Source organism: Cyberlindnera jadinii, assembly GCF_001661405.1.
Source record: "Cyberlindnera jadinii NRRL Y-1542 unplaced genomic scaffold CYBJAscaffold_13, whole genome shotgun sequence".
NCBI classification, from domain to species: Eukaryota; Fungi; Ascomycota; class Saccharomycetes; order Phaffomycetales; family Wickerhamomycetaceae; genus Williopsis; species Williopsis jadinii.
The window spans coordinates 151,697-179,694 of record NW_017963664.1 but is presented as its reverse complement, the minus strand read 5'-3'; the positions used below and the strand labels follow the sequence as shown (position 1 = coordinate 179,694).

Here is a 27,998-nt window from a genome sequence, read left to right as displayed (position 1 = left end):
GTGGAGTTGTGCTCCAAGTCACCGTGATGGACGTTTCATATACAAATCTCAAGATCTCCAGAGGCTCTCCAACCGTGATTGGCATCATTGCCATATTGCTGGAGGTGCTTTCGTTCAAGACAAACTTTGGAAGAGATAGACTACACGCTGGACTAGGGATTGTTCTCACACTGTGCAGTGCTCTTGTCTCAGTCGAGGTTGACGAGCCTATCCAGACGCCGAGTCTCGAACAGAAGAGCATACTAAGCGAGTTGTTTGAACATGAGGATACACGTGCGATATTCTCGTACCTTTTGCTAAACACACTGTTCATGTTTGTACAGTTCTTGTACTCGTTTAGATCCAAATCATTGGGGCTCTTGTCTGATTCTTTGCACATGGCATTGGATTGCACTTCGTTAGCCCTCGGATTGGTGGCAGGGGTGTTGGCAAAGAGACCTGCTAGTGAGAAATTCCCCTTTGGTTTAGCAAGAATTGAAACACTTGCAGGCTTCGCCAATGGTGTTCTATTGGTGGGTATCGTTGCTGGAATCTTTATTGAGGCTACTCAGAGAATCGTGCACCCTGTGACTTTGGAGAAAACCGGTGAGTTGTTGGTGGTTTCATTCTTAGGGTTTGTGGTGAATATCATTGGTATATTTGCTTTCAACCATGGTCATTCACACGGTCATAGCCATGACCACTCACACACTCACGGTCATTCACACACTCATGGAGACGACGCTGGTGAAAACGAAAACATGAAGGGTATCTTCTTGCACATATTAGCTGATACGCTTGGATCAGCAGGTGTTGTTGCGTCAACTATACTCACAACGATCTTCCATACCAGCGTATTCGATCCTATTGCCTCTTTGTTCATCGCAGTGATGATTTTCTTCAGTGCGTTACCCTTGATTGGCTCCTCTGCGTCGAACCTGTTGCTGTCATTAGGGGACAAGAAGGAAGAACTCATGAGAGATATACTGAGTCAGATCTCCAACACACCTGGCGTGGTTGGCTATACAACACCGAGGTTCTTTGTCTCCTCGGATGTTAAGACAACCACGGTGGTGACCTCTGGTGTTTCCCAGAGTGTTCAGGTCAATCAGTCGCACGAGACGCATTCCCATGATCATGCCAGCCACTCCAATGAGCACTCCCACGAGCACTCCCACGAGCACTCCCATGACACCAACACCCAGTGCGAACCAACAGTAGCCCCGTCGCTAGTTGGGTACATCCATATCCAATACACCGAGGGCGAGAACTCTACGATTATCAAGAAACGGGTCCAGAGGATCTTTGAAAACAACAACGTCTACGCCATCATCCAAGTGGAGAACGAGAAGTCCACGTGCTGGTGCAGGAACAGCTGAAACCTTCCATTATCAACACAATCAGATGAGTGGTTGTGCTCCCATTGGATAGATATATATGTATAAAGTAAGAAACAGTCACGTGACATGGATCTTGTAACCGTGGCAGCGAACAAAAAAAATTTCTATGGCAGGAACTCATCGCTTACAACCATCGAGTGTTAATCATCACGTCAGTACAACAGTATAATAAGCACACAATGTCGAGAGTTGGAACACTTGTCTTAGGTCCTGCCGGTGTTGGTAAATCGACTTTCTGCAATTCGATGGTGTCGTATTTACAATCTGTGGGCCGTCGTTGTCACATTGTCAATTTGGATCCCGCAGCTGAGCCATCGGAGTATGAGTTCACGATTGATATTAGAGACCTCATATCGCTTGAAGATGTGATGGAGGAGTTAGAGCTCGGTCCTAATGGTGGATTGGTGTACTGTTTCGAGTACCTGCTGCAAAATCTGGACTGGCTAGATGAGGAAATCGGCGACTATAACGATGAATACCTCATCTTTGACTGTCCTGGACAGATCGAACTGTATACCCATATTCCAGTGTTGCCAACCATTGTGAAACATTTGCAACAGCAGTTGAACTTCAACTTGTGTGCAACGTATCTGTTAGAGGCTCCGTTCATAATAGACCGGTCGAAATTCTTCAGTGGAGCGTTGAGTGCCATGTCTGCCATGATTCTGCTGGAGTTACCTCATATCAACATCCTATCCAAGTTGGATCTCATCAAGGATGAGTATTCAAAAAAACAGCTCAAGAAGTTCCTCAATCCTGACCCGCTGTTACTTCTAGAGGACGTGAATAGAGAGACAAACCCACGCTTCGCCAAGTTGAACGAGAGTATTGCCCATTTGGTTGATGATTTTGGGATGGTTCAGTTTCTGCCATTGGAGGCCAAGAACTCAGACAGTATTCAAACAATCTTGAGTTATATAGACGATGTTACTCAATGGGCCGAGGGCCAGGAACCAAAAGAGCCTAATGACGAGGTTGAGTTTGAAGAGGAGGACTAGTTCAGCAACTACAAAAAAGGAAGAGAGAGTGGAACAAAATGTTGTTTATTCCGTTAATTAATGTTCGAACTCGACACAGAGTTATTCACGTTACAGCATATTCTATCCAGGCTCATTTGTATCAGAGTTGATTCGTATTTGGCCTTTTCGCTTCTCGGTTTCACCACCCTTGTAGTCTTTCCAAGGTCAATCACCTGTGATTTACCATCGTTTGAGCGTCTTTCTCTTCTTTTCCTGTTTATCCATCTTTTGCACTGTGCAGTCTTTGAATATGAATCATAATTGGCAACAACCTTTGGAACATTTTCACAGTCTCCCATAACGATTAGGTCAATAAATTCGAGGTAGTCGACGACACTCACTGAAGGTTGATCTCTGTTTATCCATATAACACAACCGTTGGAGGCATGAACAGCCTTTGCCAATTCCTTACACAACCTTCTCACGCCAGGAATCTTCAACGACGTTCCAGCTATGATTAGGCAGTCGGGTTTAGACCGTAGGTCTGAATGTGAGATATTCCCGATGTTCTCACCGTCTGGGTGGAATTCATTGTATAGGACAATTCTAGGACGTAGGCATCCAACACCCGTGGATCTCTTACCATTTACCCTTCTGATGTCGTCCAATTCAAGGCATTCGGGGCAAGCTGGTGGCTCAGAGCCTTGGAACAACTGGGGCTCCAACTCTGAGTTCCAACGGCATTTGGCACAGTACATGTGCCGTATCGTTCCATGGAGCTGGATGGTTGGTGGGTATGGTGGTTTCGACTTCACGGGGACCGTTGTTTTGAGGTGCTCTAGTTGATTCTCCAAACAGTCGATGTTCTGTGTGTAGTGTCTCAGCAAGCGGCCATCTTCAGATACGTGGTCCATCATTCTGTGGAATTCCGTTGGCTTGGACATCGACGTCATCTCGTGTAGCGTGTTGACCATGGCGTGGAACTTCGCCGTGGATTCACCATCGTTATATACGCTCGAGTCGAACAAGGCCTTACCGTTGGAGCCCGCAGACGTTGCGGATTTCAGCCCTTGAAACAACCCATTGGAAGATCTGAAGTCCGGAATACCAGACGCAACAGATATCCCGGCACCGGTGACCACACACATCCTCTTTGAGTGCTTTATAGCGTAGTGAAGGAAGCTGACGTCCTCGTTATCAACCAAGTCGTCCTGCTCCGATATACACCTTGTATGGTCATACGACTGGAGCTCCAAGATCGTCCCGTTTGCGGGCCTGTACTGTAGTTTTGGCTTCCTCTTTGTTTTCAGGGCTTTGCTGGCGCCGGCGGTGTCGTCATCAGAGCTCAAATGGGGTTGTTGTTGTTGTTGTTGTTGTTGTTGTTGTTGTGTCTCGGGCCCGTGGCTATGCGATACTGGCACTGCTTCAACATCGCACTCTTCCACAGGCTCATCAGCATAGCTCTGCGACGATGGCGGTGTCAACAGGTCACTCATCTCCCTCTCTTTTCCTACTGCGGTGTACGTGTGCTTCTTCAGTGAACGTCGTACTGTGTGTGTGCCTTCCAGGGGGTGGTGGGAGCAGTTTGATCACTGTTTGTCTGGTGGAATTGTTCGGAAGTGCAAAGGGAGAGAAAACGCAAAAAACCTCGGTGAGACGACGCACAGAGAAGCAATGCAATGTTTATAATTTGCCTGATTGGGCAATTATCCATTTTTTGACAACAATCCCTCGGAAGTGATAGTCACGTGAATGTGTTTGATGACGCACGTGATGTTACCTCGGAGCTTGTCTTTGTGGCCCGGCGGAGAAAATTCTTCCGCCAGGTGTTGAGGGCCAAGTAAACAAACTGCAAAACAACTACAAAACAACTACAGATTGGCACTCAAGCAAGGGATAACAATGGTGCAAATTAGCGAAGTGAAGGATAACAACACGAGGGACTCGAGAACCGCTGCACACACACACATCAAAGGTCTCGGATTGGATGAGCGTGGGCTGGCAAGACCTGTTGATTCTGGGTTTGTTGGCCAGACAGAGGCGAGGGAAGCCGCCGGCGTCATAGTGGACCTGATCAAGGCGAAGAAGATGAGTGGTAAGGCCATTCTGCTTGCCGGTGGGCCAGCCACCGGTAAGACAGCGATTGCGTTGGCCATCTCGCAGGAGCTGGGCCCAAAGGTGCCTTTTGTTCCGATCGTTGGGTCTGAGTTGTACTCTGTTGAGGTGAAGAAGACCGAGGCGCTGATGGAGAACTTCAGACGCTCCATTGGGTTGAGGATCAAGGAGACCAAGGAGGTTTACGAAGGTGAGGTGACGGAATTGACACCAGAGGAGGCTGAGAACCCGCTGGGAGGCTACGGCAAGACCATTTCGCATGTTATTGTCGGGTTGAAGTCCGCAAAGGGGACAAAGACCTTGAGATTGGATCCTACAATCTACGAGTCCATCCAGAAGGAGAAAGTCACCATCGGTGATGTGATATACATCGAGGCCAATACGGGCTCCGTGAAGCGTGTTGGTAGATCGGACGCGTATGCAACAGAGTTTGACCTGGAGGCTGAGGAGTACGTTCCATTGCCAAAGGGTGACGTCCATAAGAAAAAGGAGATTGTCCAGGATATCACCCTCCACGACTTGGATGTGGCCAATGCTCGCCCACAAGGAGGTCAAGATGTCCTGTCAATGATGGGTCAGCTGCTCAAACCTAAAAAGACTGAAATTACAGAGAAATTACGCCAGGAGGTGAACAAAGTCGTGCAGAAATACATCGACCAAGGTGTTGCAGAATTAGTACCAGGTGTATTGTTCATAGATGAAGTTCATATGCTCGATATTGAAATTTTCACCTATTTGAACAGAGCTCTAGAGGCTACAATTGCTCCAATTGTCGTTTTAGCTTCAAACAGAGGTATGACCACAGTAAGAGGCACAGAAGATATCAAGGCCCCACATGGAATCCCACCAGATCTCATCGATCGTCTCTTGATCATCCGTACACTACCATACTCCACAGATGAGATCAAAATTATCATTGAAAAACGTGCACGCGTGGAAAACTTGCCAATTGAACAAGAAGCACTGGATAAGTTGGCCTTGGAAGGTAGTAAGACTTCTCTACGTTATGCCATTCAGCTTCTCAGCCCAGCTGGTGTGTTGTCGAAGACCTTGGGTCACAACGAGATCCAGGCTAGTGATATAGATGATGCCAAAGACCTGTTCTTGGACGCAAAGAGAAGCGCAGCTGTCTTACAGACCACAGAAGGGTTCCTCTGAGCACGAAAAGTACAATACAAACGTGTTATACATTGAAGAAACTTAATGGATGTAAATTACGTCACGATCTTCATTCAAGTAGTGTAATTTCCTTAAGGAAGTTTGATGGAGAGTAGATATCGTCACTTCCGTACACAACTTGTTTAGAATTACCTTGCTGGGTGCTCTGCTGTGCCCATTCTTGCAAGTTTTGATATTCCAAGTAGTTACCTCCTCCAACGACAAATACAACACTTTCCAAATATGTTTGTCTCTTTGGCTTTCTCGAATGAGAACCTCTAATCACCTTTGGATCATAGTAGAGGTAATCGTCTGTGACTTTCAACGATTCTTCAGTCGCGTTGTTTGGATCCATAAGAGTTTCCACAAGTTTGGTGATTGGCATGGCCTTCTTCTCTGGAAGGAGTCTTTTGACACCGGAGATCAAAGAACCCACACCTTCTGAGATCTTACCGTCAGCAAGGTTGTACAATTTGGAACTCAAACTGGACAATAGAGCACCGGAGTTTCCTTGAGATGAACCATTGGACGAATCCTTTGTATATGTATTCATAACCATGGCATTACGTATACGAAGGGAGTCTTTGAGCTTCTTAATATGGGACAGTGCAGCGGTGTTGAATTCTTCATGCTTTGCAAATTCTCTTTCAACAGATGACACGTAGTCACTTGGGAGATCTGTTGTCAAGTACATAACGATAAAAGTTCTCAATTTGTCTTCCAAGTTGTGTGTGTTGCCGTCGTCTCTCAAAACATCGAGGAAACGTTGTCTCGATTTTGGATCACTCAAACTTTGCTCAATTTCAAAGAAAGAATCCAATCCTTTTGCCTTCAACTCGTTCAACAATGCTAATAACACATTCATATGCATGTCAATGATGTTTTTACGCGCAGTGAGCTCTGGTAATTGGTTGACAGTTTGTTGTAAAAGGTCATCCTTATGGTTATCCAAGTCTTCCAAATTTTGGGCACCAGCACCACGAGTCAACTCTTCAGCCTTTTCTTTATAGTTCTTCAACTCGGTATCCGCATTATCCACAGCATCTGGGAATGGCAGCTGTGCATTGGCATTCCAGAAGAAGTCCTTTGGTTCTAAATCATACTGAGTCTTGGTCTTCTTACCATCCTTTTCGGTTTCAATGGTGATGGTATTGCTTTCTAGTTTGAAGACATCAGCCACCAAGCATTGGTAAATCCATGAATGCGAGAACATTGCTGCCAAATCAATATTACGATCAAACAAGATTAAAACCAGTCTCTGAGAGTAGTCAGGTCCTGTGGTGTACTTCGTACTAATGACGTAATCACGCAACTTCTGATCCAATTTCTCAGAAACGAGCTGAGCAGGACCACCACTTTGACTGCGGATGATTGGAATACTTCCCATGGTGATAATAGTGTCAAACAGGCCGTTGGCAATGATGTCTGCTGCGCTGTTGATCTCCTCTTCCGTAGTCTTTGCAGATGCGAAACGTGCATAGACATCTGGCAATTTCAGAGAGAAAAGAGACGGCTCAGTCACAATATAACTCAAGTACTGGTCGTAGACTTGCATGACTTTAGATGACTTTCCAGTCATGGCAACGCTCTTAGCGAGATCCTCCAAAAGGTCTCTGCTTAATGAGGATGTGAAGTTGATATAAAAACTTGCATATTTGTCCTCCTTCAAATCCTGTGCAATTTGGTCAATGTTGGCACGAGTTGGCTCCACAAAGTAGATCACAGGAACATCAGGTAACGGCGATCTGTTGGCGTTGATATGTGTATGCATTGTGATCCCACATCTCAAGAGGTCCGACATTCTAAGGACAGAGGAGATGATGGCTGTGCTCTTCGAGTCCAGAACAAGCACTTTCCAGATGATCTCTTCCCCGTTCAAGGACTCAGTCAGGTCTGAGTTCTCAGCATTGATGTTCAAGTTGAGCATCTTCTCGAGAATGGCTGTATTTAGGCGTTAGTCCACTTCCTGGTTTGCTTCGTCATATCGGTAACTAACTACCCCTTCTCCTGAGCTCTCCACCGCATCAGCTTGAAAGGCCAAAAGGCACAAGAAGTTCCCACATACCTGTCTGCCTGTCTCTTAGTGTCAAATGTGTCTGAGACATGGTTGGAAGCTGCTTTCCAGTTGATATGTTCTCCGTGGTTTCTCCCAAGACACATTGAACTGGTTGGTGTTTGTTGTCGTTCGGGTGAAGAACCAAAACAAAGAAAACGAGTTCGCGGAAGACGAGAGACAAAGCCGCGGAGGCAAACACGAACAGCTGGACAGAAAATCCGATTATGTAAGCAGATCACGTGTGTGCTTATATAAGCCGCCAACAGCCACCGCCACCTGCGAACCCCCTTTGTTTACTTTTCAAACCTTAACTTGCTCTCTGTTACTTTGCTGAGCTCTTTTGGGTATCAAAGCGAAGACGACGTATACTTCCCGGGCAATGAAGGGAAACAAGACACACACAATGGTGCTGAGTACACGCTGATGGCTCAGCTATGCTACACACACACGGAGAGGTGTCGTTTTTTCCGTTAGGTTTGGCTCAGTGGCCAAATCAGCCTGTGGAGCTCATGTGAACCGAAGCAGTTCATCCTTAGATGCATCAAGTGTTAACTCAACTGAGAAGAAGGCGCGTGGAGGGGGGAAAACCTGTAATTAGCATGGACAGTAGAGGCAGAGTGTGGGCTAATCGGAACGTCCAGGAACGGAGACAGGGCCTTGTGTCTTTGAGGCGATGGACAGGGAGGGAAACAAAGGCGTTGGAAGTATTCCGCCCCAGTTGATGCTGTGATTAGTCATTGCTCTATCTGTCCGGCTCGTCCAGAAGCTTTACAGCGTGGAGCATCGATGTGAACTGTTACAGCCTTGTTCAGCTACAGAGGCACTTTCAGAGAAGATCTCTATGGATCTACAAGAGTATCGTGTGGAGATAAGGCCTACTTTAATCCTAAATACAGTGGTGTCGAGAGAGCGAGCCTCCTTGAATCTCTCTGACAGATGCAGCAGTATCTCCAGTCTTGAGAGAAGTGAAAAGTTTGAATAATGGACAACACATAGCCAACGCTGTCGGCACGTTGGGTCAACTGTACTACACACCTAGAGCCTGACAAGCCAAAGATGCGCACTACTGTTTCACAGTATCATTTCTGGAGTTGCTGAGATCTACACACAGCTGATGGATAACAATCACTTAAAACGTATCAACGGGAACGGGAACGCATTGGTATAACCCGTGTTCTCCACTCTGATATCTTGATTTACGTCAGCTGTCCTACATGAACTTGAGTATTATGTTCGTGTATCTCATCGTCAAGCAAAGCTTGAAGACAGTGCTTGGGAGTTATACTTTCTAACTTTGTCTACATCTCGATGTATACCAATCACCAAACACTTGGTTTGTGTTTCTCAAAGATGGTGGTGGGTCCTTTCTTGTTATTTTGTGTTTTGCCCAGACATCAATTGACATGCACTTTTGCAGAGTTAACAAGACGTTGTTGATGTTATTGCGGTCTGCAACTTGCACTATTCTTACATACAGACACATTTCGATGGGTTGAACGGCTCAAAATACGATGATTTGGGCGAGGTGCTAAATTTCTTTAACATTTCTGAATTCTGGAGGTTATCACCTCTGAACCCATGAACCACTCTACAAGGGGAGCCTTTCAAAGTCCAAGCAGTATCCATCACATACCAACTGTTCTAGGAAACTATCAGGGTTGCAAAATCGCTATGGAAAAAACAGAGTTGCCGTGTCCTTCATCTATGAAACAATCTCGACAATCGTAATTGCTCCCTTTGCATTACCTGTCCCTCAGAGATGTTGAAGTATAAAGATGCAAACCTTTCATGCAGATGCAAGAACAGTCTTAAAGCTAAGTACAGCGTGGGATCTTGATATGAGAGGTTTCATACACGTGAAAAGCTCTTAGCAAGTAACAAGGTGACACACATATGTCATAGTACGTTGGTTACTTTCTCTGGAACTGTTATAAGTCACGCTTCGGTTATGAAGTTACGAACAATAACTTGGTGTGCTTCGTCTCACATTCAATGCTAACTGCAATACGGGGACTAGCGACAGAGTATGAAAAGTTTAGTATCGTACCAATGAATATACTCGATAGGTTACAAGAAGCATAGTTTTCTTTTGCAGAACATGGCCGTGGAGCGAAAATATAACCTTTCCTCCTGGTGAGCAGAACCACGTTCTTGTCCACTGCTTCTTCCCGATTGGTACATCGCTGAGTGATATATAGCGGATGGAGGTGTTAACGGAACGGAACTGTGTTTGTTATTCTGTGATTCAGTCTGTGCATTTGCAATAACACGAAGTACATCGAGGATACATTGGCTCTCTATACTTAGAGCCAATGAGGTTTCTCGCTAGTGCATTGTGCATTGTTCTAGTAGGTCGAATGGCGAGTGCAAATGAGGTTTCAAAGTCGGCAATACACGCCGAAGAATAAATTGTCGGTATCAGTTGAGTTCCGTAGAGAAAGGTTTTGCTTCTTTTCTGTTTTCTTCTCACTCTCAAATACATTCACTGTGATGTGATGTACTATGAAATTTACCCTATCAAAGAACGACAAACGAATTCTGTCAAGGGACAAGCGTTAATGAACACTTAACTCTCTGTTCAATATCTACCTATAACCATTGGAAAGCCGAATTCTTTAGAATTCACAATTGAGACGTTGTGCATTATCATCTGGCAATATCTAAAGTGTGGTTGTTAATTACGATGATGTGCTTACTCAATTAGCCACTCACGACAGGACCCTCTATGATTCTGACTCGATAAAACTTTCCAGACATACGACTTAATGCTTTGCCTATGAGAAGATATATACAACAAGTTGTACTGTTATGACCGTAAATCGTTAAATTAATATGTGGGTGTTTAGCACATTTGGCTATATAATAAATGCAATGGTAAAAGTAATCTCTTCAGAAAAAGTTAGTCAGTACGTGGTCGTCAGTTAGATTTCTTTCGACGACACCATAAATTTCCATCAATAGATTTGGGAACTTCGTGTTGAAATATCTATAGAATCCATCTGGAAGTGGACTCATTTTTAACGTCAGATCTGGTGGCAGATCATTGAAGTGATGATATTTGTTTCTCAATGCTCTGAGCAGATCCATCACCCTGTCAGGATGATATTTCCTGTATTTCCCGAGATTATCCATAAAGGACTTTTCAAATTTACAGCACCAATCATCAGCAATAACATCTGGTGCGATTTCCTCTAACTTCTGAAGTAGCTCACTAGGTGGATCTCTTTTCTCGATTTCAAATCTGTCACTTACTTTTAAAAGAAAGTCAAGCTTCTTTGCATCGTTCCAGAAAAAAGGGTGTTTAAGGACTTCATCAGTGCTTGGTCTAAGATTGGGATCTCTCGAAATCATCTTAGAAACGAGATCTTTCGCCTCGCAAACGTTGTCAGGCAAGAAATCAAGTGCACTCAAATCGTACTCACCCTTTATAACATTGGCTTCTCTCATATAGCGATCACCGAAGGGATGTCCACCGTTTGTCAATATGTAAAAGAAAACACATCCAAGAGAAAATATATCAATCGCTCTTGTCAACCGTCTTTTGGTTAAAGTGTCAAACACAATTGGCTCCGAAATAGACCTGTGCGAGTTATGAGAGTGATCGCTTGAGAGTGAGTATCCATTACTGGTATCGTCAACCAAAAGCTCAGGGGCTCTCCATCCAGAAGTACCAGCAGCATGCTGAGTGGTTGCTCTGAAAGAACTTTCATCAGCTTCGAGTCTTTTACACAGACCAAAATCGGAAATTAAAATCCTAACAGGTGTAAATGCTTCTTGACGCGTCTTCAGTTTCTTTGGAGGAGCAACCAGAATGTTTTGTGGTTTAATGTCTCTATGCACAATTTTCAATGAGTGCAAGTGATGAACACCATTAGTAACCTGCTCTAACACATTGACAGGGTTCATCAGCTTAACAAGACCTGGATAGTCTATACTTCTCTCGATGACATCTTCCAAACTTGCAGAACATAGTTCCAGCGCAATGAACCAGAATTTGTCGTTGGTTTCGTTATAAAAATATCTTATAACGTTTGGATGATCATCACTTTCTGTTAAAAGTCCAATCTCGCGAGATGCAACATCATAGAAGTCAATTAACATTCTCTTGACTGCAACATCACGACCCTGAAATACACCTTTAAACACCACTGTACCATAAGAACCATATCCCAGCACCTCGTCAGTGAGTATCAATTTATCAGACATTTGTGGAGAAGGCACCACGGTTTGGTTTTCACGTTTTGTCTGTAGAGAATTTTCAGGCTTTGAGGGGAGGTCAACTTCGGCTTTTGTTGGTTGTTGCAGGTTCTGATCTGTACTTTTTAGCTCTGAACTCTTCTTTGACTTCTTTCCACCTCTCGATCCTCTTTTCCTTTTCTTTAACCCACTGCCACCATTTTCATGGGACACAAGATCTTCCACTGGTGGCTCGACAATGGTTACCTCCTTCTTTATTTTGCCTTCTTCCAAAGCTTGCGCCTGCGCATTGGTGTGAATAGTTGACGATAACAGAGTACCGTTTTCATTGGACTCTAAAATTTTCAATTCATCCTTGTCCTTTTCGTCGATTGGTTTAGTGTATTCTTCATCTGATCCATCGACTAAGTTTGTATTCTCATTACCCCCCTGGAAAACTTCCACTTCAGGAGCAGATGTTACTTCATCAACAATAGGGACTTCAAGCTGTTTAAGTTCTAGTCCATTGTTTCTTAGGAGAACATTTAGGGAGGGTAACCAATGCAACCTAACTGCAATTGATATCGATAAAATGAGCAGAGCAATCATCAACATATTTTCAAGACATCTGTAGAGGAAGTTTCCAAAAGCTGTATCAAAGAATCCAGCAGTATGCCTTGGAGAAGGTCCAATTTGAAGCAATGATATAGATGGTGAAGGGAGACCCATCCATTTTGATGATGGGGAATAAACACCCAGTTCATTAGTTCTTGTAGCATCTGTATTGTGTTCCACTTTTGGGTATTGTTGGGGGAAATCTGTCGGGTAACCAGCAATAGCTACCGTTGATGCAACGTTGTGTTCTGCATCAGTTGGGAGATGAACACCAATAATTGCCGAGTTAAAGTGATGTTTTGAATTGAGAACATGTGGTGATCTCCAACGCTCACTCAACGAGTACCTTGAAGTTGGTGCAGAGTGTACCAAGGAAGGGTAGTATTCCGAAGACATCGCGTACCACGAACCATTCTGTGTCATATCGAGGTATACTCCTTCATTTTTAAGTTCTGTGAAGCCTGCTGGTGGCTTTAGTGGATGTGGAACGATAATGTATGGGTTTTCGAAGGCATCGTTAAAGTCATGCAGTATATCGAATACGTTGACAATATTGTAGGATAATTGGCTGACCCATTTAGCGACTTTAGAATGTATGTCGATCGCCAATAGAGTGCTATCGTGGAAAGGGGCAATGTATGTTCCATCTATAGGTATCTTGTTCTGCATAGCAAGGTCAATATCTATGTTATTTGGTCCCCATGTCGAGTAAGTGACGTTCCAAAAAGTGTTATCCTTTGAATGTATTGTGAGTTCGAATGTTGTCTTTCCAAGAACAAAACTGTTCGAATTATGCGACGTGTCGGGTGAACAAACATCCAATTGTGGGCTGCAAGAGCCATAAGTGGAGACCACTTCGCCTGTTGAAATATCAATTGTGTACAACGATGACTTTCTAAGCCCTGTATAGACCTTGTCGTCTCCGTTCAAGGCAAATGGACTTTTCAGAACAAGATGGCTTATTGACACAGGCAGCTTGTTGAGCCCAATTTCCTTGTTGAACATGTAAAGATTACCATCCCCGTACGGTTCAACGATCCAAACTATCGAGTCATCGGACTCATTTTCATCACTCGAGGAATAGTTTGTTTCGACCGATACCAGCGGCTCTTCAACCTCAAGCGACCATTTGATCTCTCCAGTGGATCTGTCCAGTGCATGTATACCTCCCTCTATGTCTGTGGCAATGAGCGTCTCTGAAAGATGGAAATCGTGAATTGGTCTTCCGAAAATGGGCAGTTCCTTCTCGCTCTGCCGCTGTATGACTTCTTCCTGTGTTTCTCTTTCGTGAATCTTGGGTATTTCTCCTTGATCATCGGTCCGTTGTGAGATAGAGAGTAGCCATCCGGGCGAGAACAATGCCAGCACCACTGATAATAGCGATACAACGATCAGCGTCAACTTACGCGATGGTTTCATCTGGAATGAGTTGACTTATCGAACACCGCCTTGTCAAAACAATGTCAACAGCAAGAACAACAACCCGGAAACTGCCGTAGTGGAAATGTATATAGCGGTATGTGTACACAAGCAGTAGGCGAGAAAAGAGGGTATGCGATGGCTTCAATGGTAGGTAGATGCACAAGGTTTGGTTAGCTTCTTGCTTTGTTTGTTTGTTGATCTTTTGCAAAGGAATCAAAGCTACAGATTTCTGTGGCATCTCTCGAAGGGCGAAGAACAACGAAGAAAAAAAAACACACACACACAAACGAGTTCGCGAAAAAGGATTATCACCGTAATCGGTACGGACAACAAATAGAACATGTCAAACCTGATGCCCATATAGGCACACACAATTATACAGAGCTGTACAGCTAGTCGCTAGCACGCATAAAACAGCTACACGTTCATAACATTGCTAAAAGAACAAACAAACCCATAAAACTCATCATATTAGCATTTATCAACCCGAAAAAGTGGGCAAATATACAGTAACAACAACAACCAATCGTAGATATACAACAATCAAAATAGAACTTTATCCAGAAACCTCGTTTTTCACCATGCCTCAAATGATAGTACTGACGGGGACGCGCGCGAACCAGAGACCCGTCCTTGAAGTACCACTTTGACCGCAAGGGTGCTTCATGTACCTGTGAGATATTGTGCATGTCAGATCTAAAACGCCACAGGTACAATGGTATTTCGTTTAATCATCAGAAGTGCCATTGACGGCTCTGTACTCGACGATACCTCTGAGGATCTTTATACTTCCGAAGACCGGATCGTAGTGCATGCCGTCACTGATTCTAACGTGTTTTGGCTTGTTTCTGTATTCACTTCCTGGTGTTGGCCAAGTGCATTTGAGCCCCAATCTCGCACATTCTACACAACGAGGTCTCGTTTCACAACAACGTTTCTTTCTGTGACGGCAGGTGAGACATCCCATACGACTTCTTCTCTTCACCTTCCCATTGCCTAGTGTGTCATTTTTTTTCTCTGCAAACTGTTTGGAATACGTATAGTCCGGAGAGTCGGAATGACCAGACAGAGTCGATGATACCGATGGGTTCTTTGAGAAACAGGTATAATCCGGACTCGAAGGCGATACAGATGTCACTGGAGATTGGGAGTTATGTGAGTGAGGAGGATATTGGTTGTGTTCCTCGTGTTTTGTACTAGCCGTGGCGTTCTCAACACCGAAGGGCGGGAAGTCCATGGTGGAGGAACCACAGTTTGTTGGAAATCCGGGTTGGAGCCAGCCCGCAGGGGTTGCTTGTTCTCCTTGTAAAGGGTAATTGGAATTCATATTTGTACTCTCATAGTAACCCGTGGTTGGACTATGAAGAGGGGAAACATGGCTCTGGAGCTGTAGTTGACGCTGCTGGCGTTGCTGACATGATTCATTTTGATTGCTTGATGAAATCGTGGCTTCTTGTGATAGGAATCTCTGATAGTTAATATTTTCCATTATGATGTATTCAAACGTGGGCGTGACACAGTGATTTGTAACTTGAATTGATGGTATCTATCTTAGTATCTCCCAACTTAGTATTGTGGGCAGCACTAGTGTTATTTTCTCTAAAGCGGATGTGACGTTTAATACACTCGTAACCAGCTCTTCTTCAACGCAGAATCTCTTATACCAAGACAACAGGCTTTGATAGATCTGAATAGAAGTGTTTTAAACGTGATGCTTCAAAGGAACAGAATCAAAAATCTTTGCAAAAGCAGACAAGAGGGAAATCATCCAAGGAAGACAAGTGGGCACTCTTATATATGTAAGAAGTATATCGCAAATGCACTCGAATACCATGATTTGCTCTTCATGTTCGCATATGTACCTGTTGAGATATATGTAGGTTGTAACTCTCGCTAAGTCGCCCTCTTTACCTGTTGTTGGAAGCGAATACAAACTCAACTCATACGTTGCACTACGATACTGGTTGCAGAATGCAAATGCACAGGCCTACAAGCTCAAGAAAGTAAAAAGGGGTGGAATCATAGTGCATGATGCACTTCAAGATGCTCACAACAATGTTGCATTACATTACGCTTCTCTCGGAGGAATAAAGTTCAGGTCTCAGGAAGGTTTGAAAAAAACCTCACATTTCAGGACACTTCTAGACGTCAATGCGCTTATAATCCACAAGGAAAACATCCTCCGCCGTATATCATGCCGAGTTAACTTTGTACAAACAGCAAGTAACGCTTTTGCATTCAGTTCGACAGGTCGGCCGGGTCATTTACAAAATTGTCACAATGCAAGGACATATCTGAAGGTGCAGATAGACTATTTTTTGTGGGTTAAAGATTGTATCACTTTATACGGCGCTTTTCGCAACGTTGCTTTGATAACATCCTCTATGATAATTAGCGTTACAGGGAATTCGAAGATCTCTCCATATCTGAGCAAGACGACGGTGTTATACATATGTATCTATAGATTCCATATGGCCGATCATTGGTGGTAGTGTATGGACTGTAAGATCTCTTTCGCACCGAGACGTCGTGTGGTTCACGAGGTCTCCATGACCACACTGAATAAATACAGAAGAACCCTATCATCGGTTTAGCTTGGAAGATTTGGAATACCTGTAACCAACTGATGATTGCTTCTCGCAGTTGAAGACGTTGAGTGCCGTTAGACACGTCGGAAACTCTAACTGTCCCTCGCTCTGTGTAAATTAATTTGCGACTGAAAAAATATTGGTAGGTCCTACGACAGCCCACACCTTAGTGAACGGGGTAGGACTAATATAATATGTGCGATGAGGTTTCAAACGGTTGGCCACTTTGTTATTAGTATGTCTGCTGATCAATTCAAGTGGTTAAGTCCCGACTTGTAAAACCTAATTCTAGTTTGATTCATATACGCGACGAAGACCCTGTGGTTCGTGTTAACGCCAAAATGATAAGCGCTAGATGGGGTCCAAATATCATCCTATCGTACGTTTGTCAAGACACATGAGTCCTGAAACGAGTGAATAGCCTATTCAAAATCGTAAGATGAATGCTTAATGATGTCTTGCGAATACGTAATGGTAGGACGTAATTGGAAAATCAACACGCCGACTTTACTGATGAGTTTCAATCAATGACAGATGATGTTAAAACCAACCTTGAAGCAAACGTGGAATTAACCTTACCGCGTAAGCACGATGGCTTTCAGTCGTCACGAAGCTAACTTCCGCGATACAAGCGTAGAAGTTTACCGTTGGCGCTTTCCACAGTTTGAGCCACCAGGCGGTGTATATCTTCCAGATGTACGAGTGATCTGTTGCTTGAATTATGCCCTCAGCCTTCGAAAAACAATCAAAGTCACCGACAGCAACTTGAAGTTCACAAGTTCTATCATATTTGGCCGACCGGAGAAACTCCTACCGATGTATAGACACGGAGATAAACGGCAAACCATCATCGCCATTTTCGGTGTATCCAAATTTAGGACTTGAGATGCCAAATTCACTTTCGAAAACCTTTTGTCCGCAAGCTTGTGAATTTTGCGCTTTTTTCTGCCTGGAGAATGTCTTACAGTTGTCAAATTGTCAGCCTAACTTTACATGGACATAATTGTTAACATGCGCCTGGATTGTGATATAACTAGTTGCTGTTCAGCACAGACAGTATTGCCAACGTTTTCACAACGGACTTTCAAGACCCAGCAATCATGCCCAATGCTGAAACAGTGGTGCTTGAAGGAGGTCGGGAATTATTAACGGCCCAAACGGTGATCCATGTCAGAGACATGGAATATGTCTCCGAAAGATCGAACCACTTCAAAGCCTCGCCGAAGAACATAATTGATCGACTATATGGAATAAATACCATCTGGCTGGTCTATGTTTATAAACGCAGTTTGCGGTGCGTTCTTTCTAAAAAGGGCAATTGTTTGTCGCTTAGGACAAGTTGTTGTGTGGCTCATAACAATACTCTTGTCGTGGCATTCATAGTGCGGTGGTTAGTCCCTGGTAACTTGCACATTTGTTCACAGTGCTGTGAAACCATGTACAAATCCCAAATGTAGTACAATGTGCGTTTTAGAACCCCTTCCTGTTTCTTTTGAGAATTGAACACTGTGTAATACTAAGGTGCGTCGTTGAGTTGAGACTCGACACATTTCTTTTCAGGAAATTGTTTCTACTTAGCACCACAACTGAGGATGTCGGTGTGAGTTCAGCAAAAAATGTCTACACTGTAGATACTGCAGTTGCTTTCTATGCTGCTCATTCCTTCAACGTCAAACTGCACAGATCAACTAAATGAAGGCGATTCACCGAAAACAATTAAGCGTTAGAATTAACTCTAATATACAGACGTTATTCATGTACAACCCTATAAACTTACTTCAACAGTTCACCTCACTTCAGATCTACGCGGAACCTCCAGAACTGAAACTCTGACCATAATCCAGGTCATACGAGCAACGGCGTTCATGTCGAATCCAAGATATACAAAGGTTGACAACTAGCATTGGGCAATCCAGTGAGTCTGGCCTTCTAGAATGTACATTGGACGCACGCCGTACATGGTACAGATTGCCATGTAATTTTACGGCACACTGGCCACATTGGCCACACATTCATTGAACGTTGTCCGGTTTTCAAAGGTGTTTTCTGAGATGTCAAAGCTGAATTCCGCAGATTTGACTGACGCTAACTGAGTAGACGTACTAAATACGTGTCGAATTCCAATGTAACTGGATATAGAGGGAGTAAATCCAACCAAAAACAAGGCTCAAGGCGATGATTAAGATGGTACGTTGCATCTATTCTCTATAGATGTATCCTGTAAATGGAAGCGTTCAATACATTAAAAAAACATAGGGATATAGAGGGGCCATGGGACTCGTACTGCGTCGTGTATTTCTCAAAGCCGGACAAGAGCCCAGGTGTAAGGGTTCGCCGTGCCATTCCTTTTAGTGAGACGTAGCACGTAAATGATTGGCAAAACCAGTGTTACAGGTAGCACTGATAGAAATAGACCAGAGTTGGAGGAGAAGCACAATCTTAAACCCGTATGAACCATTTGGCATAAGGAGCCGAGCTCTGACAAGTCCGGCTAGTACCATGCGCTGACCGGCTCTACTTGCATGAGCTAACAGGCCAGATATACCTACAAGGACCCGGCCACTAGGCATGTCCTCCACTTCCACCACAGCAATCCCTGGTGGTTCATAAAGGCGCGGCCAATGACGCACATATAATGTACTTTACGTCCGGTGGAGATTAATTTTGGAAGCTTGGAGGGTGTTCACTTTAATTTTTTACACCACAACTTTTGTCTGCGTTGGTAGGCTAATGTATGAGCAGGCTGCCATAAGGTCATGGATCTCGCACCAGGCCCCCTCTATTGTAGTGGTTTCGTTGCATCCGAGGCTTCACACTCATGCTTAGCCTCGGCCGTAGTAACAGATGGGTCGACTTGACCAGGAGAAGATTATGAATTACCCCAACTAGGTGGGACTCTGGATCGGCTGATTATGGTTTGCCTATGTCCTTTGCCCCTGTTAGTCTCTGATGATCTCATGGTTGCTACCTCTCACAGTTCACCGTATATTAACAACGTGGCCGTAGATGAACGACAGTTGATGCAAGCAGTAGCTTTACAGTATTATGATTAAATGGAGCGCACGTATGCTTCAGCTAGACAGGCTGCTAGATTTGCTGGGTTGATCAACGTTTACAGATTCCGAACAATGAACTTGAAGCAGCGCGTAGTAAATCTTTCAATGGCTACATGTCTTTCTTGTTATCTGTAGCTAGCCTTGAGAGAACATCATGCTGGTGTAATAAGGTATGTTGATTTTTAAACGTCAAATGAGTTGTTCTCTACAGTCCATTACCCTCTGGGCATAAGATGAGATTTGATCAAGTTTAGTCCGCCTTTCAAGAAGAAATTAATACAAGGCACAGATTATCTCCCACACAGAATGAATGTTGGTTGAATTATCACCAGTCACAACGTTCATACAACAGTCTCAGGACCCTAAAGTCCAAAGTAGCACAGGATGATTGAGTCATCCATGGACAGACCTCCTAAGTTGAACCAGACTGTGAGCACGGAAACTGGCCTATAGCAACAACTTAGGACCCTTTGCCTAGTGCATCAAGACCCAGAGCCCAAACATGAAACAGTTGAACCCAAAATTAGCATCACTTGACGGAGGGAATGGATAATTCTAACATGCACTTGTATTCGAGCTTCAGAAACAACTTTAAAAAATTATTGACGTAGCTGATTCAAGCAAACTGCTGAAAATCAGAACACCTTTGCATGGTGATGGAAAAACATTGCACTTCATTGCAGCGCATATGATCAGGTACACCAGAGCCTATGTGTGTATCAATTGCTGTTTCTATGTACGAGAGTTTCAGAGTCAAGGTTCCGGAACAACCAAGCGTGTTCAAGTACCTGGGATAGGGTAATATCGTGATGTTCAATTATGAGAGGCCCGCTCTTGTCGATCAATGATGCCTTCTGCAGCCAGAACAAAGAAGGCTAGGCCACTACCGTAGGCAGGAGTGGCAAATGTACGGAGTCTCCAATTTGAAAACCACTCATGAGCATGGCCTCAACCGTCAAGTACTGTAAGGTCCTCATAAAACCTTAGAGGTGGGTTAAAATGCAATGAAACCAAAGTGCAGTGAAGTTGTTCAATCACAACGTATCTGTTAGGTTGTTTTGGGGCCTATAGATATATTCCAGGGGCACAAATTAGCAATCATTCCATCAAGCGACACAGCTTCAAGTGCTTACTGACATTCTAGCCTACATATGTGATACTGGTCTTGTAAAGTTACGGGCATGACAGTAGATCATATTTTCAGCTTTGGAAACATTTTCTTCTCTCAAACTAGACAACATCACGCTATTTCGACACGAGCTCCAGCCTCAGAGATCACCGAAGCCTTTGAAATCTATATCGGCGAAACACACTTGAAGATTGGGGATTTGGACTAGATCATTCTCCGGAATGCACCAAGAGTATAAGACCTTACGTATCTTGAGCTCTCGCGAGGAAACTCAAAAGATCTAAGGTCCCAATATCCAAGAACTGCTCGCATAAACCTGAAGCGAATGTCAAGCAATGCAGAGATCACCTACGCTTAATTACTACAGTACATGGACAATCAATTGATCTTTCATAGGAAAGTACCAAAAAAGCTTAGCTACTTGAGCTGCTGCTACTCAATATTACCTGCAACAACAGTAAAAACAACACAGTGTGCATACAACAGCCCTTTTCTCGCCTCTATACGATACACGTATGCGGAATCATATACAATAGGCCCTTCTAGATGGTGGTTCGTTGCAGGCGAGCATGTTGTACAAGCCGCTTGACATTACTATAATTCTTCAATCTTGTTGAACAGGAATGGCTTGTGCTTTGTTGGGTTGAAAACCATGACTTGCAATTAAACTGCACCCATTGCGCAGAATTGAGCCTGATCAAACCAGTGTAATAGGCACAGTTTAATACACAGAGTAACCCACTAACATCGTCACTTACTCCGTTGTCCGTTACTTCTCCACTCATCTGCCAAGAGCACATACCAAGGCAACTAGCGTCTTATTGTTTCACAATCTATGTGTTAATCGGAGGTAGACGTCCATTTCGGCACTTATCACATACTGCATCCCATGCGCTGGTAGAAGTACCCGTTGCCTTCAGAACCGGATCAAAACAGAGTACGAACATGGCACCCTAAACCAGCAGCCAGCACACCGTGCTTGGCTGTTGACCAATGTCGCAATGAATACGGCAATCAAACCTTTTGCTTTCATTGAGCATCAACGCTGTAGCCCTGTGTGTGCCTAAATGATGAATTCTGTACTGCTGTTTCAAGTGCTACATAACTCGCTTGCAGATGCAACGCACAGCCTCACTCCAATATCTTCTGAGCTTTTCAGCTTGCCAAATTGATATGTCAGCAAGAGATCCCGGGATTTGAGGAAGGCAGTACTTTTATAAGCGGTGATTTGTAGCTTTTGAGAAGTGGAAGTTCGTCATAGCTGTTGCGGCTTCTTTTTTGCTTGTTTGTTTCCTGCAGTGGATTTGATTACCTCAGCGCTGTGGCAGGCGCTGGTTGAATTCACACCGATGGGGGCTCTGTAAATGGCAATCTAGCCCCGTTGCCAGTGATGTAATCAAGACACTCGTGCTACATGAAGTTATTCAGTTCTCATACGTTGTAGCCATTAGGTACGAGTATTACGGTGGGCAAACGACAGTAGCACTACGTCATTGTCAGAGGAGGAAAGCATCTACAGTTAATATGGTGTAACATTACGGATACCGTCACAGCAAGGAGATGATAGAAGGGTTGCTGCTGAAGTGGACCAAAATGCGAATGTGATTTCGGCGAAGAGCGTGTGGTGTCAGTATTCGCGTAGCTGATAACTGATAGCCGAGCCAGTGAGACATACACCAAGAATCACCTACCTACAAGGTGTTTGGAGCTGGTAGTGGGATTGTACAACCTGGATTTAGTTCTATATAGACCTATTCCCTTTTACATCTGTGGTCCTGGAGCACCGGCACCTTCCTTCAAGCTTGAACGGCCAGCCTTGAGTAATTCATCACACAAGAGGAGATTCGAGGAGATACCGACGGCAGATGTGATTGCATTTCTCAAGACACGGAAAGAGTCCCAAACACCTTCAATGGTTGGATCGCATGAGTCACCGGCGTTAAGATCGATACCAATGACACGACCCTCTTCCAACTCGTCTTGACAGGTTGAAACGACATCCAAGGCGTCAAATCCAGAGTTTTTAACGAGTGTCTTTGGGATTACCAGGAGGGCCTCTGCAAATGCCTGGATACCAGTTTTCGTTCTCCCCTTCGACAAAGAAGAAATGTTCTTGGTCAAATGGTCAGATGCAGCAATGAAGAAAGCACCAGCACCTGGAACAACACTGTCATCCTTGATCACATTCGCAACGGCTCTTAACCCGTCACGTACAGCATCCTTGGTTTGGTTCAAGATGTGCATGGATGGACCCTTAATGAGAACTGTACAAGATTTTGGGTCCTTGTTTTCCGTAACAAAGGTGAACTTGTCCTCACCCAACGTCTCCTCATAGACCTTACCCGAGAACCCGAGAACCTTTGGGGACAAATCGTCAACCGAATTTTGAGCTTCACCGCCTGTAACCAGTTGCAATCTCTCCATGTTTCTTCTCTTTGCTCTTCTCAATGCCAAAATATTGTGCTTGGCTAACACATCTAGCGACATGGGATCAATACCCTTCTGGTTTATGATCACGAAGCCCTTATCAGAGTCCAAACCACAGACCTCATTCTTCAAATCAACAATCTTTTTCAACTTTTCATCGACAAACTTTCTTTCACTTTGAACAAGTTTATCCCTCTGTTCTGCAGAGCTGTAGTAGAATCCAGAGTTCACTTCTGTCTTTTCGTACTCCAAGGAAACGTTTAGAATCAATACGTATGCATTGTTAACAACCTTTGGCATATCCGGATGACGACCACCGTGATCGAGCACCAAACCTTTGATGAGTTCGGACTCTCTTGGAGATCCATGCTGCATTTGCATAATCTCAATCATGTGCAAGTCTAATCCTCTTTCATCCTTGACACTGAGCACGGCATCGGTAACTATTGGAACCAGTGTCTCGGAAACTTCATGTGGGACCTTGGTGGACAAAGATGATCTGGCAACCTGTGATAATAACTCTCTATCAAGCTCCTTAGATATCTTGTACCCATCGAGAAACTTCAAGGTCTCTCTTCTTGCGATTTCAAACCCATCAGTGATGATACGTGGATGAACACCTTCAGATGTGAATCTTTCAGCTTGTTTCAACAGCTCACCAACGAGTAAAACAACAGAAGTAGTACCGTCACCCGTGATCTCATCCTGTGCAGCAGCAGCTCTTGCAATCATAACAGCAGTCGGGTTCTGGATCTGCATCTCACTCAACAACACCTTACCGTCCTTGGTCAGCTTGATATTACCAGCACCATCAACAAGCATCTTGAGCGTACCCTTTGGGCCCAGGTTGGTCTCCAACACCTGCTGTAAGCCTTGTGCCGCGGCAATGTTCACTTGCAAAGCAGCAGAGCGTCTGAGCGACTCTGCCTTTGGATTCAGCAGTTGTAAAGAAGACATCACCAATGAAAAATCCCACCTTGTTTAGGATAAAGAAACCTCTTCTTCCTTTGCCTTTGCTTTTGTGTTCGTGATGTTTTTGTTTTTTTTTGCCGCCCTGTTCGACGGATTGTTTTTTTTTTCTAGATGAGCTTGCTGACTAACAGATTATGTAATCTTTGGCCATATATATATATCAATACATGGCAATACCAAATGATTGGTAGACTTGGTACAAGATCAAGTCGACAGAAGCATTCATCAAGGTGGAGCTACAGAGGAATTGGCAGATAACCGTGTATTTGATCACCCGATAAGGGAGAATGGGAGGTAGCTCGCTCATGACAACTTTCAGGTTGTAAATGACTGGAGCTGTGAAGTGTACTATATACAAGGTCTACTTTCTTTTAACTGGACCACCTGGACTTGTAGGCTTTCTAGCACTCAAAACTTCGCATCCCTTTTCTGTTATGAGCAGTTCGTGCTCGAACTGAGCACTTAATTGGCCATCGGCAGTTGTTGCAGTCCAATCGTCGGGCCATGTTGTATCTCTCCAAGTACCCAGGTTGATCATTGGCTCAATAGTGAACACCATACCTGGCTTCATAATACCTGGCGATTTGTTTCTTGCATAGTGAGCCACCTGTGGAGCACAGTGGAAGAATTTACCAACACCGTGGCCGCAGAAGGATCTGACGACAGAACACCCGTTTTGCTTTGCATGCTTTTCAATGATATCACCTAGGGATCTGAAGGCAACGCCTGGCTTACAAGCCGCAATGGCATTGTCCAGACATTCTCTTGCAGTTTCAACAACATTGATTGCATCCTTAGATGGTGTACCGACGTAGTACGTCTCGTTCAAATCTGCATGGTACCCGTTGAAGTAAACAGAGATATCAATGTTGACGATGTCGCCATCCTTCAAAGGTCTCTTATCCGGGATACCGTGACAGATGACTTCGTTCACAGAGGTACACACACTCTTTGGGAAGTTGTAGTAGTTCAAAGGAGATGGGTAGGAGTTTCTCTTTATCGTTTCATCGTGAACAACCTGGTCAATCTCGTCAGTGGTGATGCCTGGTTTCACAAGAGCAGCAGCAGCGTCCAAGATCTCTCTACCATACTCGGCAACTTGCTTGATGATCTTCAACTCATCCTCCGTATAGATCGGGATCTTTGTTGTTCTATCGTTCAAGATCTCCGACGTTGGCTTACCATCAGCAGCGTAATCTGGCAACACCACGGTGTCTGGGACTTCACGGCGGGCACTCAACGGATATGCCGGTCTCAAGTCACCTGTGAATGGGAAGTTTGGGAACGGATCGTACGAATCCACACCTGGCTTCTGGTGCAGAGCCTTGTGCATTGCATAGCTTCTCTTGAAACACTGTTGATCACAAAACACCGAGGTAAGTCCCTGTTTAAGACAGATGGGACACTTCAACAAAGAGCTGGTCTCTTTACCACAATCAGGAGCAGAACAAGTAGTCATTTTTCTTTGGTTTCCAGGGATTCGACACTCTAACTTGTAAGTTAATTATGTCGTTAGTATAGTGAAGAGAGCGAAATCCAAGCCTAAAGCGAGAAAAAAACTTTTCTGCTCTCCCTCCAACTCCGAGGATTTTCACCACTACTAACCGGTAAATATGAAAGGCCACTCTACTAATCTGTAATGGTTCTCTGTATGGAAGGGATATATAATGCAATGTCTAGGATGATGCCAGTATATATACGATGCTTCGAGCTTCAGTTCAGCTGCTCTGGTCCAAAACTGTGTGGTAGTAACTGAGATAAGGTCATATGGAATGTCCCCTCCACGCCGTTCTTGAACATATAGATCGGAGTATCTTTACCGAATTCTCTGATGAACTGGCGACATATACCGCACGGTGTTATAAACTCGTCCTTCAGGTCACTTGCAATGGCAATTGCCTTGAATCTTGTATGTCCTTGGTTCACTGCGGTGCATATGGTTGCCCTTTCAGCACATACACCAGCACCTAGATGAACGATCACATTAGTATCCACAAGGCGAAGGATCACACAGTGTACATACCATACGATGCATTCTCAACGTTCGCACCTTGTACTATAGCCCCGGACTCTGTTAAGATAGCACATCCGACTCTAGAGGGGACAGTGTTAGGCCTAATATTCAAGTGTCGATGTCCATGGAGAGCAAACCATACCTGAACTTGGAGTAAGGTGAATAGCTCATTGAGAGTGATTCAATTGACTTGTTTCTTAGTGTATCGATCTCTTCCTCGGACAGCATCCCTGTCTCGCGTTCGCTGATGCCTTGTACAACCATAACAGGGGAAAAAGCACCAAACTGATAAGGCCAAATGGCCCATAAAGATGGAAAGGGGAGCTACGCGGACGGGGCTACAAACCATTTCCATTTTCCCGTCCGGACTTCGGCTTCCGCCCACTTTCCCTCCCCACCAAAATTGCACCTTACAACTGACTCCATCAGACAAAACTTATAAACACACCCTTTTCCCGTTTCAACGTCTCCATCGTACGCTGGTTAATGGTCACAGGCTACAGGAGGCGAGTGGACATGACAAACTGCCACTATCTACCCCCGGAGATTCTCACGACGGTGTTGTCGTACACCGACATTGACACAATCACACGATCAGTAGCTCAGGTTCCCCAGTTGAAGAAGTTGATAACGCTCAACATAAACGATCTAGAGCCTTCTAAATGGCTGAACACTGTGAGTTTATCCGAGATACAGAAGCTGAATCTTCACCTGGAGCCGCTGTTCAACAGATACCGCTTCTTCACCTTCCACATCACGAGAGTGGATGATGATAAGGACTATATGACTCTGTACAGGGTGTTGTCGAGATTGTTGAAGGACAGGGCAAGGCATGTAGAGATAGTGTACGATGTTGAAGAGATCAACGTGACGCACCTCAAGATGCTGAAGTACTTGTTCCATGATAAGCCAAGGCCGGAGCAGTACCGCGTTAGGTTCCCCAGGCTGAGGGAGCTGAAGACAAACGGCAACCATCTGTTGATGAACGACGTCGTCGAGTACACACAACTCCGCACGATGAACCTATACTATTGCTCGTCGAAGTTCTATTCAGAGGTGCTGGGCTACCTGAACCTCGACAGGCACCCGACAACGCTTCCGCAACTGACCCAGCTGAAATTACAGGACTACATGAACGAGGAAGAGGATGTCTATTCGATGCACAGTAACAACTACGTGCGTAAGAATGGATACGACGATGACTATGACGACGACTATGACGACTACGACCATAACTCCGACCTGGACGAGAACGAGTTCTACTTTGACGGGCTGGAGATAGTGCAGAACCTCAAGCTCACACGCCTCGAGTCCCTGGTGATGAAAAACTGTAACGTGTCTACGTTCAAGAGCATCGTGGCCCCACGGCTAAGGCTGCTGAGAATAATGGAGGTCAGCAATAAGCACATCGAGGCATTCGACCTGAACCTGGTTGACATCCAGGGCGAGGAGGAATCCATCAAGAGATCGTTCCTGAACTCCTCCGTGTCAACATCATGCTCCATAGTGGGCAATGAGCTGCCCCAGCTACAATCCCTAGTGCTCATTGGCCACATCAAGCTAAGAGCCCTGACAAACAACACACTGGGAAACCTACACAGCGGCCAAGTGTTGCTAAGGGTCTGTAACTGCGAAGTCACTGACATCTCCAAGTTCCAAGACCAGTACAAACACTCAAACACCCTACTTCTATAGCGCGCTAACTTATCGTATTTATCTATCCCGGCCCTGTATGATTTCCACGAATCTCATGATGGTAGAAACTTCCAATCTGGTGATGCTTTTGAAGCCCACTTCCCCGGACACACAGGGCCCACTGCGAAAATTTTCTGCCAAAGCGAACAACAGCGCCATACAAACGGCTCCGCTCACCGGCAGTATAAAAACAGAGCTCATCGCCAGCATTTGGTTTGGAAACGGAAGAGAAGCAAA

General features: G+C 44.6%; 12 protein-coding genes across 12 annotated transcripts; 4 read left to right on the top strand and 8 right to left on the bottom strand.

Moving 5' to 3' along the window:
* Positions 1-26: 26 nt before the first annotated feature.
* Positions 27-1,358, top strand: MSC2 (metal cation transporter MSC2; the record flags this gene model as incomplete). Its single annotated transcript, XM_020212917.1, has 1 exon — positions 27-1,358. One exon carries the CDS (start codon positions 27-29, stop codon positions 1,356-1,358), a length of 1,332 nt encoding a protein of 443 aa, XP_020068969.1.
* Positions 1,359-1,558: 200 nt separating this feature from the next.
* On the top strand, positions 1,559-2,371 carry GPN3 (putative signal sequence-binding GTPase GPN3; the record flags this gene model as incomplete). Its single annotated transcript, XM_020212241.1, has 1 exon — positions 1,559-2,371. A coding segment is annotated over one exon (813 nt), but the record flags the coding sequence as incomplete, so codon positions are not given.
* Positions 2,372-2,664: 293 nt separating this feature from the next.
* HST4 (NAD-dependent histone deacetylase HST4) lies at positions 2,665-3,636 on the bottom strand (the record flags this gene model as incomplete). The annotated part of the gene is made up of 1 exon (XM_020212303.1): positions 2,665-3,636. A coding segment is annotated over one exon (972 nt), but the record flags the coding sequence as incomplete, so codon positions are not given.
* A 604-nt stretch (positions 3,637-4,240) lies between these two features.
* RVB1 (RuvB family ATP-dependent DNA helicase pontin) lies at positions 4,241-5,611 on the top strand (the record flags this gene model as incomplete). Its single annotated transcript, XM_020212939.1, has 1 exon — positions 4,241-5,611. The coding sequence occupies one exon, from the start codon at positions 4,241-4,243 to the stop codon at positions 5,609-5,611; it is 1,371 nt and encodes a 456-aa protein (XP_020068966.1).
* A 70-nt stretch (positions 5,612-5,681) lies between these two features.
* Positions 5,682-7,716, bottom strand: SLY1 (syntaxin-binding protein; the record flags this gene model as incomplete). The annotated part of the gene is made up of 2 exons (XM_020213809.1): positions 5,682-7,552; positions 7,677-7,716. The coding sequence occupies 2 exons, from the start codon at positions 7,714-7,716 to the stop codon at positions 5,682-5,684; spliced, it is 1,911 nt and encodes a 636-aa protein (XP_020068965.1).
* A 2,750-nt stretch (positions 7,717-10,466) lies between these two features.
* Positions 10,467-14,098, bottom strand: IRE1 (bifunctional endoribonuclease/protein kinase IRE1). Its single transcript, XM_020215577.1, has one exon. The coding sequence runs from the start codon at positions 13,875-13,877 to the stop codon at positions 10,557-10,559; it is 3,321 nt and encodes a 1,106-aa protein (XP_020068964.1). The 5' UTR covers positions 13,878-14,098; the 3' UTR covers positions 10,467-10,556.
* A 238-nt stretch (positions 14,099-14,336) lies between these two features.
* CYBJADRAFT_168958 (Zn(II)2Cys6 transcription factor domain-containing protein) lies at positions 14,337-15,606 on the bottom strand. Its single transcript, XM_020215576.1, has one exon. The coding sequence runs from the start codon at positions 15,367-15,369 to the stop codon at positions 14,608-14,610; it is 762 nt and encodes a 253-aa protein (XP_020068963.1). The 5' UTR covers positions 15,370-15,606; the 3' UTR covers positions 14,337-14,607.
* A 3,135-nt stretch (positions 15,607-18,741) lies between these two features.
* Positions 18,742-19,059, bottom strand: CYBJADRAFT_168956 (uncharacterized protein). The gene has a single exon (XM_020215575.1). The coding sequence runs from the start codon at positions 19,036-19,038 to the stop codon at positions 18,817-18,819; it is 222 nt and encodes a 73-aa protein (XP_020068962.1). The 5' UTR covers positions 19,039-19,059; the 3' UTR covers positions 18,742-18,816.
* A 3,051-nt stretch (positions 19,060-22,110) lies between these two features.
* Positions 22,111-24,098, bottom strand: CCT6 (chaperonin-containing T-complex subunit CCT6). Its single transcript, XM_020215574.1, has one exon. The coding sequence runs from the start codon at positions 24,035-24,037 to the stop codon at positions 22,415-22,417; it is 1,623 nt and encodes a 540-aa protein (XP_020068961.1). The 5' UTR covers positions 24,038-24,098; the 3' UTR covers positions 22,111-22,414.
* A 203-nt stretch (positions 24,099-24,301) lies between these two features.
* On the bottom strand, positions 24,302-25,557 carry MAP1 (methionine aminopeptidase MAP1). The gene has a single exon (XM_020213191.1). The coding sequence runs from the start codon at positions 25,509-25,511 to the stop codon at positions 24,414-24,416; it is 1,098 nt and encodes a 365-aa protein (XP_020068960.1). The 5' UTR covers positions 25,512-25,557; the 3' UTR covers positions 24,302-24,413.
* A 114-nt stretch (positions 25,558-25,671) lies between these two features.
* CDD1 (cytidine deaminase) lies at positions 25,672-26,294 on the bottom strand (the record flags this gene model as incomplete). The annotated part of the gene is made up of 3 exons (XM_020217204.1): positions 25,672-26,019; positions 26,076-26,146; positions 26,209-26,294. 3 exons carry the CDS (start codon positions 26,292-26,294, stop codon positions 25,766-25,768), a joined length of 411 nt encoding a protein of 136 aa, XP_020068959.1. The 3' UTR covers positions 25,672-25,765.
* A 111-nt stretch (positions 26,295-26,405) lies between these two features.
* On the top strand, positions 26,406-27,903 carry CYBJADRAFT_25054 (uncharacterized protein). Its single transcript, XM_020217606.1, has one exon. It carries the CDS (start codon positions 26,553-26,555, stop codon positions 27,759-27,761), a length of 1,209 nt encoding a protein of 402 aa, XP_020068958.1. The 5' UTR covers positions 26,406-26,552; the 3' UTR covers positions 27,762-27,903.
* Positions 27,904-27,998: the final 95 nt, after the last annotated feature.